The sequence below is a fragment of the Festucalex cinctus genome, chromosome 9 (genome assembly GCF_051991245.1).
Source record: "Festucalex cinctus isolate MCC-2025b chromosome 9, RoL_Fcin_1.0, whole genome shotgun sequence".
Classification (NCBI taxonomy): Eukaryota; Metazoa; Chordata; class Actinopteri; order Syngnathiformes; family Syngnathidae; genus Festucalex; species Festucalex cinctus.
The window spans coordinates 11,807,678-11,824,847 of record NC_135419.1 but is presented as its reverse complement, the minus strand read 5'-3'; the positions used below and the strand labels follow the sequence as shown (position 1 = coordinate 11,824,847).

The 17,170-nt window shown below is 37.9% G+C and overlaps 3 protein-coding genes across 4 annotated transcripts; 1 reads left to right on the top strand and 2 right to left on the bottom strand.

Moving 5' to 3' along the window:
• Positions 1-90: 90 nt before the first annotated feature.
• On the bottom strand, positions 91-3,993 carry faf2 (Fas associated factor family member 2). Its single transcript, XM_077531658.1, has 11 exons — positions 3,805-3,993; positions 3,075-3,143; positions 2,623-2,757; positions 2,447-2,523; positions 2,242-2,380; positions 2,046-2,131; positions 1,824-1,915; positions 1,517-1,694; positions 932-1,103; positions 703-846; positions 91-538 (listed from the first exon to the last, which is right to left on the bottom strand). The coding sequence occupies exons 1-11, from the start codon at positions 3,865-3,867 to the stop codon at positions 356-358; spliced, it is 1,338 nt and encodes a 445-aa protein (XP_077387784.1). The 5' UTR covers positions 3,868-3,993; the 3' UTR covers positions 91-355.
• Positions 3,994-5,180: 1,187 nt separating this feature from the next.
• On the bottom strand, positions 5,181-6,540 carry pin4 (protein (peptidylprolyl cis/trans isomerase) NIMA-interacting, 4 (parvulin)). The gene is made up of 4 exons (XM_077532890.1): positions 6,374-6,540; positions 6,113-6,183; positions 5,910-6,029; positions 5,181-5,745 (listed from the first exon to the last, which is right to left on the bottom strand). Exons 1-4 carry the CDS (start codon positions 6,408-6,410, stop codon positions 5,587-5,589), a joined length of 387 nt encoding a protein of 128 aa, XP_077389016.1. The 5' UTR covers positions 6,411-6,540; the 3' UTR covers positions 5,181-5,586.
• A 95-nt stretch (positions 6,541-6,635) lies between these two features.
• On the top strand, positions 6,636-11,441 carry nek12 (NIMA-related kinase 12). Of its 2 annotated transcripts, XM_077532888.1 has the most exons (3): positions 6,636-6,677; positions 7,181-8,369; positions 10,229-11,441. In XM_077532888.1, exons 2-3 carry the CDS (start codon positions 7,382-7,384, stop codon positions 10,432-10,434), a joined length of 1,194 nt encoding a protein of 397 aa, XP_077389014.1. In that variant the 5' UTR covers positions 6,636-6,677; positions 7,181-7,381; the 3' UTR covers positions 10,435-11,441. The 2 variants fall into 2 exon arrangements, with proteins under 2 accessions (XP_077389014.1, XP_077389015.1); XM_077532889.1 differs by lacking the exon at positions 6,636-6,677 and having other exon boundaries at positions 7,139-8,369.
• Positions 11,442-17,170: the final 5,729 nt, after the last annotated feature.

The window sequence follows — 17,170 nt, the reverse complement described above, 5'->3', positions numbered from 1 at the left end:
TGCAATGAGTCGAGTGGGTGAAAACAAGATGAACGGGCAGCTGATACATATGATATGACACCCCCTGTGGATGGAAAGGGCTCAAAGGAAGAACTTCAAGAAAATTTATTTAATAAAATTCAAGACTTTCCAGGCTATTGGGAACCCTGTAAACACAGGTCAACAACGGCTGCCCAAAGGGGTTTTACACATTTCCAGATTTTTACTCAATGATCCCATAGTGGCCATTCGACAAAAAAAAAACAAAGAAAGAAAAAAAAAAAAAGGACAAAGGGTAGGGAGGTTGGGTATCGATGGGCATTGGAGACAAGACGTTCCCAACACAGAAGCGGCATGAGGTCTTTTTGTTTGTTTTTCAATCGTCCGTAAGATCCTGAACAAAAAGGACCTCGGAACGGCTGAGTCCCGCCTCTTTCAGCGTGGGGGGGTTGGGCTGCTCCTCGGTTGGAAGGCAGGGCAGCACTCGGCGAGGGAAATTGGTGACGATCTGAAACTTCTCCGGACTTTGTTTCAGTGAGAACAGGAAGTCATAGATTACCTGGAAATTTAAAAAAAAAAAAAAAAAAAAAAAAAAAAAAAAAAAAAAGAGTTGGTTTGGTAAGTGCTCCCAAAGAAATTGAAATTGTGCAATTTTGTAGCTTTGACTTGTTTTCATGAATATCATGTTTAAAAAAAAAACAAAAAAAAAACTTGTGTACTCACTGTAAGCGACTGCCCGAAGAGGAATCGTCTTTCCACCCGCGTGTCATTGGGCAGCTTGAACATTATTTTCACACTTTCGGGATCGTCTGAAAGCGGCTCTGGCGGGAGACATTCCGATTTCCTCTCCTTCTCCTCTTCCAGTGTCTGGCGAAAAAATGATCACAGCGTGATCATCTAACAGATCATCTAACAGATGGGCTAATGAGTAGTGACGCATGGCGAGACTCACTCGTCGTCTCTTCTCCTCGGCCAGCGCGCACTGCCGGACCTTTTCCTCCTCTTGCCGCCGTTGCTCCTCCTCCTCTCGCTTCTTTCGGTCCTTCTCCTGGTCGGCGCGGAGGGACGCCTGATACGCCTCGTCTTGCTGTTGTCTTAGCACCTGGGTCTGACTCCTCTCCTCCCTGAAAACATAAAAGCATTCATCCACAGTGAACCAATGTTATATTGCAGGTTTTAAAGTAATCTTTTTTTTTTGTATAGGTATTTGTGGAATTGCGGCTTTCTTGGGTGTAATTCTACTGTCAACCACTAGATGGAGGAATACTAGTTTGATGGCAACAAACGACAGCCTATTTTTTGTTTTTTACAGCAGGTGACGACTGTAGCCGTGCAGATTCATTTTATAATGTACAATGGACATCCAATAACTTGCACCATGTGTTTGTTCCTTATTTTCTGGAGGGTTTTTCCAAATTATTTTAAAATGGTTACATTTTTTTTTTTTAGATTTTTTTCCCCCGTTTTTTTTTTTTTTTTTTTTTTTTTAGGGGATAATTCATTTCATTTTTTCCTAGTGTTGTGCTATCGTCAGTACCGTTCAAGGCGCTCAGACATCAGATATGTTTGGTTGGCCTCCATAATGAAGGTGAGTTGACTGATGAAGTCCTCGGGCTGGATGAGACCTTCAAGGCGGCCGACGACTGTCATCTTTCGGTCCTTCAGCATGATCATGGCCAGGAATGGATAAGTGTTCTCCCGTAACGCTTGAGAAACTAAATGGGGCGGACAAGAGCATTTATGAGTCCATAAATAAATCACACGTATGCTTTATTTTGTTCCCAATTAAAAATAATAAAACATTATTGCTCCTAAACGGGTTTTTTTTTTTTTTTTTTTTTTACCTCTGTAGCCCTCAGGCTTGCTTGTTGCGCACGCCCAGAACAGCATTCGGGTGTTGACGAAGGTTACCACCTCTTCTGTACATAATGTGGAGCTACAGAGAGTGACACAGCAGCACAAATTTAACCTTAAAAAAAAACTTTTCATGCTTTTAGAGCAACTATAAACAGCAGAAAGCTAACAAGCACGTGACCGAACCCGAGTATCAACATCAAGACACATACCGGCAAAACTCATCAGTGTCTTGATGATCGTCTCCATGAAGGTACACTAAAAGGTAGCGAAGCTCCCTTTTGGCATCATTTAACGCCTGTCAACATGTGGAAGGGACACTAAACAACTGGATTCTACAATCGACAGAATTCTGAACCGACACGTGGATTTTCATGAATATTCTGAGTGAAAATCAAGGAAACTCACCTGGCTGTACGCTCCCTGGTAAAAAACAGGATGTGAGAGACCGTACTTTTCTTCAAAACTACGAATAAATGAAACAACATCCCCAACGGGGTCTGTAACGCGACCACGGGGGTCCGGCCTCACGAACCGCAGGGCAAACCTGGAAAACAAAGACACATGTCAACTTTCCACAAGCTCCTCATGCATATACAGTCAGTCTTCTCACCTGAATATGTCCAGAAGTGTGTAATACGTAAATCTGAAAGGAAGCAGTATCAAGTAATAACTCCATCCTAGTAAGCCCTGAAATACAAAACACAATGAAATCAATGAGTAGTCAAACACTAACATACAACACTTGAATTTAAAATGGCAAATCTTATCGGGTTGATGATGACCTACCCTGGGTTGTGGCCTGGACACAATATAACTATATACTCTGTGGTCTGTTGTGTTGACCTGTAATGGTCTAGATGGCGGAGGGTTGAACACACTGGGCACTCCTTCTTCCTCATTGAGTCTGTCTTGTACTGCAGCCTGAAAGACAGAAATGAAAATGAATTCAGGGTAATGTCATAGTTTGGGATATACAGTATTTAAAGTTGTAATTACTCAAACAGACAACTACGGGGGAAAAGTAATACATAAATCAGACTTTCAAACAAATGCTTTACTGTTCTTTAACTTTTATAAATGTGGGTCAAGAATGTTTACTAAACAGTTTTCAGTATGATGCATACACCAAGCCAAACTACAAGCCACAATTTACCCAAACAAAATGTAACATTATCTTCATAAAGGCCAAATGTTTGTGGCTGACACCTAACTATTATATAAAAGATTTTACAAGTTACCTCAATGTTCCAGTTATGCTGCTCCAATGTCCGTCGACATTGATCGATTGATTCCAAGCCAGTCAGGTCCTGTAAGAAGCAGAATAAAAAGTGTCAAGTAGACACGCACAAAGGTTACCTAACAAACTTGCAAAATTACCAATCAACACAAGAAAATGTATAGCATGAAGCAGCAACACATAGGTTAGCTGAGGAGCTGCTATCTCTAACTGCCCACCAGGGAAACTGCAGGATGATAACGTTCAAATTGTGGATAACATGACTGCATTGATTTTTCATTAGAAGAACACAACAATGTCTTCAAAACACGTGTCAAAACTTTAGTGACAGCTCAGTCCTGACGACAATGAGAAACTGAACTCGTCGAAACAAGGAGTCGCCGATGTGATGACACAAAAGCCAGGATCTAATAAATCCAAATCCAAAAGAATGATTCCTTACCACCGGAACATGACGTCGGTGGTTTTGATGAAGACACAACCGATCGTCTGCGGTTCAAATCGATTCAACCCGGTTTAAAGTCGGCTAACTTGTAAGATATGCAAGCTAATGCTAGCTTGGGTTCTAACGTTAGCGCTGAAGTTGACCACTATCGAAGTTGACTGTGGGGAAAAAGCTTTCTAACATTGACATTTCCGCCAAACTGTGCCAGTTCGCACTCGACGAGGATGCCCCATTGTATGATGCTGCAAACTAACTTGCTTCGGGTCGTGTATTAGACCTCGTTTACCTGAAATTGAAGGAGTTTTTCGGTCTGCGCCTGCGATAATTCTGGCTCCTCTGGCGCCGCCATCTTAGCTCGCCAATCACCTAGCAAGGCTCAGCAACGTCAAAGCAGGAATCCGCCGAGCTCGAGCCGCACGCGGCTGACACGGAGCGGCCTGGATGACGAAAAGCTGCCATCAACCTCTCAAACCGAAAACTCGCGTCAGGAAATCAACTTTTTAGGGCCCGAGCGACCGCTGCGAGGTCCTATCGTTTTGTTGTTGTTGTTTTTTTTTTTTTTTAAGGAATTCCTATATTATATTATATTATATTATATTATATTATATTATATTATATTATATTATATTATATTATATTATATTATATTATATTATATTATATTAATTATATTATATTATATTATATTAATTATATTAACTCATTTACTCCCAATAACGTATAAATAAGTTTTTTAAAATGTTCTAAGGGTCCCAAAGACGTAATTATACGGGTTTTTTGGGGGGGGTTTTATGCTAGAGTATGCAGAAGGCTTTGATGCAGCCTCTCGACTGCAAAGAACGGTTATTACACAAACGGCCAGCAGGTGGCAGCAGAGCAAAGGAGATCAACCAGGGCCATGTAGAAAAAAAAAGCTCAATTACTTACAATTTTAAATAGATTTGTGAAAATTGATTAAACTTAGCTCTCTTCTAATGCTAATTGCTGCAAAACGGAAACAGATAAAATCATACTTTTTTTTTTTTTTTTTCCCCTGATGAAAGAGGAGACTTTAATCTTTCTTTTGGTAGGTTCCATGCTTTTATAGCAATCGAACACAATATTCTGTGGGCCTTGCAAAATCAGCGAACGGGACTGCTTCTGTGAAAATGGCTGGGAGTGAATGAGTTAATTATATTATATTATATTATATTATATATTTGTTTTTGAACCCAACACAAAACCGAGAAATTTGCCAATTTTTCATCATTATATTTTAGGCTCAGGTTTAAAAAAAAATGCAATTAATTGGACATTTTATAAAATGGAGCAAATTACATGTCTATCTGAATTTCTAACTCCCTATTTTTTATTTTAGGATTGATTATTAATGAGCTAATTATTAAAGTAAATTAAATAGAAAAAAACTACATTTACTTTATGAATAATTTGTCTTTATTCACAATTAATTAACCAATTTGATAAATGATTAGATAACACTTTATTTTCTAATATTTTTTTTTTTTTAAGGAAAAAAATGTTCAATACAACCCTATCCCAGATGACTTCAGGATTTCAAGTGGGGTATACCCTGGACTGGCTGACAATCAATCACACGGTACATATGGACAATCATTTACATACATGGTGAAAGACGCTAACTCCTCACATTCAGGTCAGACCTGAGGTTCAAACAGTTTTACTATGGATGTGATACAATGTGAACATTTGTTAGGCTCTGACATGTTATTTCATTTTTTTTGTAAAATAGCTAGCAAATGAGTTAACCTGCCTCCTCACTAATTTCTTTTACCACCTTCCAACTTTAATATTGTCTATCAAAAGTAACCCCATACCTTTAATGGGCTCTACTAACTACCCAGTTACTATACTATTTTGATTTGTGTGAATAAAAATGTAAAAATGATTAAACAAATAACATGGTAGTTAGTGTACAAGAAACACAAAGAAATCATTTAATTTATTTTTTCCCCCTTCCAGACATTGCATCAAGGGAATAACTGGAATAATAACTTTCACAATAAAGCAGGGTGTAAAATTGAATGTCCCAATTTATTGTTGTGCCTCATTACTTTTTCCCCTCCACCATAATGATGTGATAACCAAATTTGGTCTTGACAGGGGGGTCCGTGTAAACAGGTTTATCCATAGAAGAGACGGCCAAGTTGAAAGCAGCCTCTTGGAAAGGTCCGACCATGGATCCTCGCGTCATCCAACCTAGATCGCCCTGTCCAAAACATTAAACATTAGCCAAAATATTTTAATGAAGAATTTAATATAATTTCTTTCCTTTCCAAAACATTTGTAGTATTACAGTAAAAAAAAAAAAAAAAAAACTAAGAACAGAAGTGTAATTCGGTAGATCAGAAGTTGAACGAATGAAGTTCTTACTCCTTGTCTCGCTTTGTCTTCACTGTATTGTGATGCGACTTCACTGAAACGAACTCCCGCTTTCAATTTCTCCATTGCCTCCATGCATTTCCCATGTTTTTCACAGAGGATGTGGCGAACCTGTGGAAATTGTACACACGTGTAGTTTGGCTTTGGGCGACCCAAGTAGACAGAGAAAAGAAATTGTAAATCATATATCAAACCTTAACAGCAGTGCCTCCTTTTGGTGCCTTCTCCTTCTTATCAGTGTCTGTACTTCCTGATGCACCTCCTCCTGAACACAATATTGAGCAATAAGTATAATACAAAATATATATAAAATAGAAATCGCTGCAATAATAACAAGTACCATGCACTGTACATAACAGACGCATGAAATCAAAGTGTATTAGTAAGCTAACGTCACGGTAAGAGTCATTGACACAATCTTTTAAGCAAAAATATACGACTAAGAGAAGACCAACCTTTCGCACCCTTGCCACCTTTGCCCTTTGGAGGCATTTCAAGTGAATGTTTACTGAAATTAAAACTAGGGCGGAAGATATATGTAAACACCACTTTTTAGCATACGCTCATGTTTCTGTTTGGTTGTACATGCGCAGTAGACGTGTGTCAGTCTTCTTCTACGGCAAAACATTGCTGCATTGAAGCAAGTTTATGTTTATTCCGCCATCTAGTGTATTATGTGTTGTTGACATAAACAAAACGGTTTCTCGACATTTGTATGAAAGTTTCTAAACCTCCTAATCCGATCTACAATCCACAAAGGTAGGTATCATTCACACATATTTTATTATACACAATTTAACTTTATTATATTTTATTCTCCTAGTTTTCCCACGATTCCAGCCAACATTTCCCAAGTCAGTCCTAGTGACATACAGACAGACAAAATAGGAGATTCAGATCATTGCCGTTTGAAATGAAAAATTTTCAGATCAAATTCACTTTGGGAATGCTTTTCAACATTCTCACAATTCTCACATACCAAAAATTCCACATTGTTCACATCATTACACAATATTCCACATGATTTCATATTTATTCATTCAGCATTCCAGCATTTCCTAGTTGTTTTTCTTTATCCACATTGTTTTTGTGTTTGCTCAACTATTAACTGGTAATAATTACAACAAATCATGGCATAGTGAGGCGTGACACAAAAATGTTTTTACAAGAGGTGTTGGAGAAAACGTGAGCATGGTATTTAGTTTTCAAATAAAGTAACAAATAGGCTATAGTGAATTAACCAAATACCCCACTGGTTGCAGGAGCCAAAAACACATTGACAGCTTCACCTTCTGAGAAGGATACAATTTATAGGACTCCATAAACATTTATTAACAGAACACAAAGGACCCTCCTCTCAGTTTCAAAGCGTCTGGTTTCCATAGCAACTACAACACAAAAGACTTTCCCAGCAGCCTTGTATGGCATTGCCGCCCTTACAGCTCTGACTTGGGCCAGAGACAATGGACAAGTATGAGAAAGTGATGTGTTTGGGTCGAGGAGCATCAGGAGAAGTTTTCCTGATGAGACACATCGAGTCAGAGGGCCTGCACGCGGTGAAAAGGATCAAACTGGGGAACACACGGACACGGAAGGCTGTTCTTCAAGAGGCGGAGATCATTAGGAAGCTGAAGCAGCCTCACATAGTGAACTGCAGCGAGGTTTTCGTGAGTCCCGTTGACGGTTTTATTTACATTGTGATGGACTACTGCGACGGCGGGACGTTAGATGACAGAGTCAGGGAGAGGAAACCAAGCGACTTCTTCACGGAGAGTACGATAATGGGCTGGTTTGTGCAGGTCGCTCTGGCTGTGAGTTACATACATGAAGCTAAAATACTTCACAGGGACATCAAAACGTCAAACGTGTTGCTAACAAAACAAGGAATGGTGAAGTTGGGCGACTTTGGGGTATCCAGAGTGATGACGAGCACAGCCGACTTGGCTTCCACGTGTGTGGGAACTCCCTGCTACCTGAGCCCGGAACTCTGCCAGGATGTGCCTTACAGCTCTGAGTGTGACATTTGGGCTCTGGGCTGCCTGCTCTATGAGCTCTGCACTCTCACGCCTCCGTTTTCAGCCTCCAACCTCCTCAGTCTTTTATGCAAGATCACCAAAGGAGAGTACGAATCGCTGCCTGAACTTTACTCTCAAAACATCTCCTCTTTAATCGAAAGTATGTTAAACATTGAACCTCAAAACAGACCGAGTGCGGCCTGTATAATAGACAGCACCTTTGTGCGAGATCACTTACAGCACATTGAAAGCAATGACACGCTGAATAACGAGGAGCATGTGGAGGAGGACGGTGCCTGTGCTGGTGGACAGAGTCCCTGTGGCTGCCTCTACTCTGACGACTTCGACGAGGATGAGGAGGGAAGTTCTTCGTCTTTCGGGGAAAAAAGCCAACATTCATTCTCATCAGCAAGGAGAGATTCTGATGAGCTCCTCGGTAATTCACAATTGAACATTTAAACACCTTCGAGCAGGAGTTATGGAAGTTTTTACACCAAATACCACATAAAAATATTTACTTTGCATTGTACTTAACTCATTCAAGCCCAAAAACGTGTAAAAACGTTTTTAATACTTTGTCATTCACTCCCCAAAACGTGTTTACACGTTGTTTTTTTTTGTTTGTTTGTTTTATGCAAGAGCATACAGAAGGCTTTGATGCAGCTTCTGACATGAAGAGGTGGCTTAAAGCAATGGTTAGTTATTAAAAACACAGCCAGAAGGTGGCAGCAGAGTATAAGAGATTAGCCAGGCCATGTTGCAAAAAGCTCTGTTTGTCAGTGTTTTCACCAGGAATGTGAATATTGATGAAACTTACCTATATTCTAATGCTAATAGCTGCAAAATGGAAACAGATACAAATATTCTTTTTTTTTTCCTGATGAAAGAAGAGACTCTAATCTTTCTTTTTGTAGGTTCCATGTTTTTATAGCAATAGAACAAATGTTCTGTGGGCCTTGCAAAATATGCCAAAAGGGGGTTTCTTCAATGAAAATGGCTGGGAGTCAATGAGTTAAAAGTTAATAGGGAAGTCAAGTAAAAGAAAAAACAAAAAACTAAAACTAATATCTTCTATGAACACCACCCGTCTAAACACGGCATTCTGGTTAATATTGCTTATGTGAAATTTGAATTAATTACAAAAATCCACCTGTTTTTATCTATCTTATGGGTCGGCCATTTTGCCTTGTACTGCCACTTTTTGTCGACTAAAAATGACATCACAGTACCACTGTTTCTGGGTTTGGTCATGAGACGTTTGCAAGCTAAGCCATGTGATGTCATTTTCAGTTGACAGTAAGGAGCAAAATGGCCGCCCCTGAGATGGATTTAAAAAAAAAAAAAAAAAAAAAACACAGGTGGAATTGGCTACTTAATTCATATTCCACAAACATTATTAATCAGAATACTGTTTCTAGTATTTTCCATTCTCCATAGTATTTCGAATATGCTTCATTTAATTTAATTTTTATTAGTTTGTTATTTTTTTCATATATTTTTGTCAAATTAACTATAAAAAAAACTAAATAAACTAAAGTTCGACCTTCATTCTTGCATGCATAAAAAGACAATAACAATAATTAAAAATAATGAAAAAAAAATAAAAATTGTGAAGCCAAAACTTACAAACATTAAAAAAAAAAAAAAAATCAAGCAAACAAGAAACAAAACTTAACACAATATTAAGCAACAAAAGATATAAAGTAAGACAGTCATGAAGCAGTCTTTGGTAATAAGTTAGACATATGTTTGAAAAGGAGTAGCAAGAAGTATTCCTACCCCTTTTATTTGATTGTAGTGAATAGAAAATGGAAGGATGGGGTCGAAATTAAGACAAGAAGTTTCGAGGAGGAACTCAAAACTTTTTTTAACCAAAACAAAAACCACCACTTTGCATTTGACCTTAACCTACACGCACACTTTCTATACAACTACCTTAAATGTGGTGAATGAAATGGAAATGTGTACGAAACCACCAGTTCCTCAAGACTGGAACTATGTCAACTTTAACAAGAATGTTCATCACTGCCGCATCATCCCCGTGCTGTTAAATAAAGTAATCCCCTGATGTAATGCTCAGTCATACTGCAGAATTTACATACAAGCTATCTCATAGTTTCGAGAGTGTTGTTGTTGTTGTTGTTTTTCAAATTGTTCATGTTATCTTAAAGCCCTTACATATCCATTACTAATAAGTCATCATTTTCTTTATGGAGCTAGTCATGAAGTCACTCTAAATAAAGATTTTTTTTTCTTCTTCTTAATCATTAAACTAATCCTTATTGTCTCTTCCAGTGATTCCACAATGTTGCCAGGATATTTCTGACCAAGTTGAATATCCGGATGATTTTGAGGAAGATGAGGAAAAGGACGAGAGTGCAGATGTGCCACCCGGAAATCACACTTCCGCTCTTGACCACGATGATTCCCTGGATGAGTTCCAACTCTTTGATGATGGAGGAATGCTCATCACACTGAAAGTTCCGAAGGAAAAGGGATAAAAATGCACATTCGAACAGACTCTGATGTTAAGGAAAAAAAAAAAAAAGTTCAACATCACGAATAGGGCATTTCCGGTCAGAGGTTCCTTTCTGAACATATGTGACTGCATTGCTGCTGTTCTAACACTTGATGGAGCCAAATACGCCATAGGCTGGTGCAGGTGTCGTCAGAGGCATCCATCCATTTCCTGAACCGCTTATTCGTCAAGAACTAATTGTGGCATTGACTGGATTTATGGTGACGAGGAATACAAATATTTATTATTCTTTTTGTAGGATCACACAATGAAGAAAGACGTTTGAGTCTAGCATAGGCTGAAAAATTGCAAAGGTAAAGATTTTGTTCTGTCATAAACAGACATCCAGGCGTAACGCATAGCCTACTTGCATGAAATATTGTTTAGTCAGGACTACACCAAACTATGTTTTGTATATGCAAACAATATTAACAATAATTTCCTTATGAGAAAAACTTAATATTTTTCCATTCCTGGTTTATTTCCCTTTCATTCCCACATTTTTTTTGTTTGTTGATTCTATGACTCCCTTTAATTCATTTCTAAACATTTCCACCTGGGATGCTGCTTGGACTGCAAAAATATGACATTTCATATTTACGGTGCAGTATATTCACAAACATGAATTAATTATAATTCACTTACATGTCAGAAAATAGGCAAAAATGTTGATCAGTGCTTTCTAAAGTTTTATTTTGATGCAACACAAAGATAATCAGTCCACTTTCATGGTGGACTATACAGAAGGATAAAAAATTCAATTTATTTGCATTTGAAACATTTGTAATTATATATAAAAAGGTATCTAAATATTCATGATATCTAAAAAATGATTGTCAATTAATTTTAGGGATGGGCAAGTACCCAGCCTTATTTCAAGGGGCTGTTCATGATTAGGAACTAGAAATTAGAAGAATATAAGATACAACATTGCCATCAATTGGATGCATTTTTAAGGAAAATTGCTGTATTGGGATATACACTATAGGTCTTGCTTTAAAATTATGTGTCATTGTTTTTGTTTTTTTTGGGGGGGGGGGGGGGGGGGGCATTTATGTATTAAAAGTTCTAGCGGTATTGGTACATGGTATCGGTAGATACTCAAGAGTGTACGATACTGGCATTGTTTTGAAACGAGTGGTATTTAACATCCTTTTTTAATCTGATAAAAATGAGTAGTCGATTAATTGATTAATAGTTGCACCTTTTGTGTTTTTGTCTTCTACCTCATATGCATTGAACTTTTTTTTTAAACATCTGAAATTAAAGCTGAAAGTCAAGACAAGTGTCACTGGTTTTTCATCACTAATATGAATATCGTGTGAAGTATGAAGTGGGTGCAATTACCGGTACCAAAGCCCACACAAATGTGGATTCAAATGGAAACCAGTCAAGCCACAGAAAAATACAAGCATGATTTTTTTTTTTTTTTTTTTAAGATTGAACATAATCAATTGGGAACATATTTGCAATAAATGTATAGCATCTGTTGCTGTTTTTGTCAATCATAAAAATATGCTCAAGTGTCATCTGTGAAATACAATAAACTGGCTTAGTACCATCCTCAAAACTGAACAATTTAACGGAAATGTCAGATTGGTGGTTTATCACCACACAATCTCAAGAGATTAAGAAAGTTTCACCCACTTGCGTTATACTTGGAAAGCACATGCAGTTCCTTTTCCATGCAAACAACATTAATCACTCATGGTAGATACATTTTCCCTTTTGGCCATCCCTCCCCCGGGATGATGTCAAATGTGTCATCACGAGGGTTTCTCGGTGTTAATCCATGATTAGTTGATCCGCTATAATTTTTTTGTGCGAAAATTAAATACAGATGCTCAATCATCATATTGTCATCCATCAATCACAACATTTTTAGTCATGATTGAACAACAAGTAATTTCCTTTCTATTTATTCCTGTGGTGACAATTCAGTGATACGTTTCCGGTGGTTTCCTTATATTTTGTATAAAATTTCATTGAAAGGGGGCAGTGTGTAGACATTTTTTTATTTTTTTATTTTTTTTTCAATCTTCATTCATTTTAAAAAGTCACTATTAATTTCAAAATTATGCAAAAAAAAAAAAAAAAAAAAACAGGGCTGTCAAACTTAAAGCATTAACTCTGGAGATTATTTTAAATTATTTAAAACGTTAAAAAATTTACCTCACTCAGTTTTATTTACTTCCTGTTACAACCTATAACATGCAGTCAAACTCAGACAGTGGTGCAAAGGTGGACAAACACGATTATAGGTAATTTTACTTGCAGTTTTACTTGCTTGACATGAGAAGAATTGCATTCAACAATCAAATAAAGTTTTAGAACAGTCTTTGATTGTAAATTTAATTTGACGATTATACATTAATTTACTCAAGTGCTCTATGTCAGGTTCTTTGGTGTGGTTATGGACCCAAATGCAGGGCGAGGAGGTAGAGGTGAATTAAAAAAAAAAAAAAAAAGAATTTAATCAAACCAAACAAAAAGCGAACTCCAAAAGGTAAGCAAAGCAAGACGGGGAAAACCGGCAGAAAAACGGGGGAAAACAACAATGAATCGACGCGGACAGAGAGGAGACAAGATACTAAATTCACACACACACACAAATTTACAATGAGACACAGCTGGGCAAGACAAAGTGGCAGAGGATGCTGATTGGTTGACACGTGAGGAAGAGCAGGCAAACACAGGTGGACATGGCAATGCTTGATGAGACTATGGAGGCACACAAGGACAACAACGGAAAACACAGATCATGACTGAACTTAAACAAACATGAGGACAAAATCCAACTAAACCAAAATTAAACCTAAGCCATGACAAAAGTAAAAAAAAATCAACCCAAACCATGACACTCAATATGTTACAAGCTTTATAGAAAAAAGGCAGAAGCAGAAAATGCATTGAATTGCGATTAATCATGATTAATTAGGGAAAATTCTGCGGTTAATTAGTAAAAAAAAAAAAAAGTTGAATCACTTGACAACACTAAAAAAAAATATGTTCTATCACATCAACATACTTAAAAAAATAAAATAAACACAAACATATACAATCATAATAATGCAATGGTGAGCTTGAGATTGAATCATTTTTTTTTAAAAGCCTCTATGTCATCAAATACTTTATAAAATGACTAGCATGGTTTTTTATTGATGGACCTCTAAACATACGTTCAGACATAAGCACAGTATTCTAATTAAATTACTTTTCTTGGATTTATTTCATACAGAATGACTCAAACAAGCACTCGCTGGCAGCGACACAGCTGCTATTTTCATATTTAAAGTGTGCTATATTTTTCAAATAGATTTAAATGACATTCAAAAGTGTCAGGATGGGGGGGGGGGTCGTGTTTTTGGATGGCGTGCCTTAGTCATGCTATTCTATGGAAGAAGACACTATGACTTAACTTGAAGTCAAAGTAGGGGTTGAATCTAAAACATGAATCAAAGTGCATAGTTCTGCTTTTTTTTACAGTATGACACACAGGATAACATTATTACTGAAAAGAAAAATAAAGCGTGCTTCTCACACAATTATAAAATATTACGTCTGTATTTTCTTTCGCATTGCATGGAGCGGCTGCTTTGTGACTCATGCAATGCAGCTGCTGCATTTTGAGTGTCATCCTGGAAACAACTGCGGCGCTTGTCTTGACACCATCAGTGGAAGGGCAGTCTGATGACTGAGCGAATGTCACTTTGAGAGTTGCGTGGAAGGAGGGGGGTATTTGCAGGATGCAGTGACACGCATTTTACACCTTCCACACATCTACAAATCCCCCCCATTCCATTAGTTTTGCATATGCACGTCTTTAATATTGCGTTCGTGGAGAAATTAATGGGCATCAGTGTATATTAAGTCGACGGGAGAATGGGGCTGATTTGACATTTCAGTGTCATCCCACACAGAAGCGCATACCTGTTATGTAAGTACGTGCATAAATGGCAGATTTGGATAGATGTGAAAATGCAGGTTGCTAAAAAAAGGCATCCAGAAGACAGATCGTACTGTAACGCTAAAGCAGTAGTAAAGTCGTAATTCAGCATTCCCACATATGTTATTGTGATTTTTATTCTCCACACTTTTTTTTGCCCAAATAATATGGCCAATTTATATTGTTCAAATTTCAACTAGCGTCGCTTCAGAAATTCACACCTCCCGGGGTATATATTGTCTGATTTCACATTACTTACAGTAATGCACAATTTAGACTTAGACTTAGACTCGACTTTATTGATCCCTTTGGGATGGCTCCCTCTGGGAAATTTGCATATCCAGCAGCAATAAGAACAGATTATAAAATAAAAAAATAATTCAATCAATCAATAAATAAGGTTATTATACCAGAGATTGGATTAATAATAATAATAATAATAATAATAATAATAATAATAATAATAATAATAATAATAATAATAATAATAATAATAATAATAATAAAAATTCAATCAGTCAATAAATGAGGTTATTACACCAGAGATTTAATTAATAATAATAATAATAATAATAATAATAATAATAATAATAATAATAATAATAATTCAATCAATCAATCAATCAATCAATCAATCGATCAAATAATAAATAAGGTTATTACACCAGAGATTGAATTAAATAAATTAAATTTAATATCAACTTTTCCCCATTCATTTCAATGGGACAGACACTGAACTTTTTCTAAGTATCACTTTCCACGCCCACTTTCATGCATATAACTTATCATCATTACCAGCTCTCTGATACTGTTTGGTGGCACATTGCTTAAAGCGCATTGTCCAGTAACCGGGAGGTTAGAATTTCATAATTTATCTCTCAATTTACTTCACAAGCATTTCACATTAGCATTCAGCGTTCAGCATTCCCCCGCAATTTCTCCAGAAATTGCACTTAGTCTATCCATCCATCCATTTTCTTGACCGCTCACTCCCCACAAGGGTCGCGGGGGCCGCTGGCGCCTATCTCAGCTGGCTCTGGGCAGTAGGCGGGGGACACCCTGGACTGGTTGCCAACCAATCGAAGGGCACACAGAGACGAACAACCATCCACACTCACACGCACACCTAGGGACAATTCGGAGCGCCCAATTAACCTGCCATGCATGTCTTTGGAATGTGGGAGGAGACCGGAGTACCCGGAGAAGACCCACGCGGGCACGGGGAGAACATGCAAACTCCACCCAGGAAGGTCCGAGCCTGGACTCGAACCGGAGACGCACTTAGTCTAGTTACAGAGAATATTGGTATGAAAAACCCTTCTTATATATAAACACTCAAATGGAAAACAATCAGTAACCTGGTAACCAATCACGTCGCCCACCTTCGTAACCGGGAAATGTCCTGACTTGGGAAAACACGAGAAATTGAATGCGATTGTCACATACCGTGCTGTGGTTACTCAGTGTTTATCATGTATTAAATATATTACATATTCATTCACCAATAAGATAGCTGAGGATTGTGTGACACGTGGGCTCTCCCCAACTCTTTAGTGACTGTGCTCTAGATATTAATCAGAAAGTCCCCTCATGCTTATTATTCATCAGTCGATAGATAACCACAGAAACTATTCTAAAGTCACAGTCACCACCAACAAAGGTTACTCAATAGCCATGTGAACGTGTTTGAAAAGTTATTTTTAAAAAGGATGCATGATGACATGTGGGGAGTAGAGTAAAAAAAAAAACACAGGGGTTGCCCATCTTACACAAAAAAAGGGGAAGTAAAGTAAAAAAAAATAAAATAATTCTTGACAATAATATGTTCTACGCAGCATTACTAGTCTAAACACGGCATTCTGGTTAACAATGTGACTGTGGAACATGACTTAACCGCAAAATCCACTCGTTTATATCTATCTGCGAGGGGGCAGCCATTTTGTCTAACACTGCTACTTTCTTTCGACTGAAAATGACATCACAGTTGCTCAGGTGAAAACCAATCACATTCACAACTCACCTGTTTGCTGACTTTGGCCACGTGACGTTCGCAAGATGAGCTCTGATTGGCTGTTACCTGAGTCCTGAGCAAGTGTGAAGTCATTTTCAGTCAAGCGCAAGTGACAAAATGGCCGCCCGCTGAGATTGATAGAAAGGATTTTTCTGCTTCATTCATATTCCACAAAGGCAATATTTATGAGAACATGGAACATCCATCCATCCATTTTCTTAACTGCTTGCTCCTCACAAGGGGGGGGGGGGGGGGGTGCTGGAGTCTATCCCAGCTGGCTTTGGCCAGTAGGCGGGGTACTCCCTGAACTGGTTTTCAGCCAATCGCAGTGCATGGAATATATTTATTATTATATTAGCACTTTTTTTTGTTTTGTTTACTTTACCGTTTAAAGTAGGGTGATCAGATTTTTCAAAATGAACAACCGTAACACTACAATTATGCTGAAAATCAATTATACAATACATTTTCAGGAGGAACTAGTTGTCTTATTACTTTTGAATAATGCTAAATTTATCTTGGTTGACAGTTCCATCCATCCATCCATTTTCTTGACCGCTTATTCCTCACAAGGGTCACGAGGGGTGCTGGAGCCCATCTCAGCTTGCTCTGAGCAGTAGGCGGGGTACACCCTGGACTGGTTGCCAGCCAATCACAGGGTTGACAGTTCAATAGCTGAAATATGCCACCAGAAAGTTCAACTTGCATTGTGGCAACCTTGGGACTACATTTCCCATGATTCTTAGACACAGAAGCACAAAG

Bases quoted from the DNA above. Each gene is read 5' to 3' on its own strand.
- faf2 (XM_077531658.1), bottom strand. From the start codon at position 3,867: ATGGCGGCGCCAGAGGAGCCAGAATTATCGCAGGCGCAGACCGAAAAA. The intron at 1,916-2,045 runs GTATGTGTCTTG...CACTCTCTGTAG, and splicing joins GACACTGATGAGTTTTGCCG to CTCCACATTATGTACAGAAG. The intron at 1,695-1,823 runs GTAAAAAAAAAA...CGCCCCATTTAG, and splicing joins CAAGCCTGAGGGCTACAGAG to TTTCTCAAGCGTTACGGGAG.
- pin4 (XM_077532890.1), bottom strand. From the start codon at position 6,410: ATGCCTCCAAAGGGCAAAGGTGGCAAGGGTGCGAAAG. The intron at 6,184-6,373 runs GTTGGTCTTCTC...TATTGTGTTCAG, and splicing joins AGGTGGCAAGGGTGCGAAAG to GAGGAGGTGCATCAGGAAGT. The intron at 6,030-6,112 runs GTTTGATATATG...CAATTTCCACAG, and splicing joins AAGGAGGCACTGCTGTTAAG to GTTCGCCACATCCTCTGTGA.
- nek12 (XM_077532888.1), top strand. From the start codon at position 7,382: ATGGACAAGTATGAGAAAGTGATGTGTTTGGGTCGAGGAGCATCAGGA. The intron at 8,370-10,228 runs GTAATTCACAAT...TGTCTCTTCCAG, and splicing joins AGATTCTGATGAGCTCCTCG to TGATTCCACAATGTTGCCAG.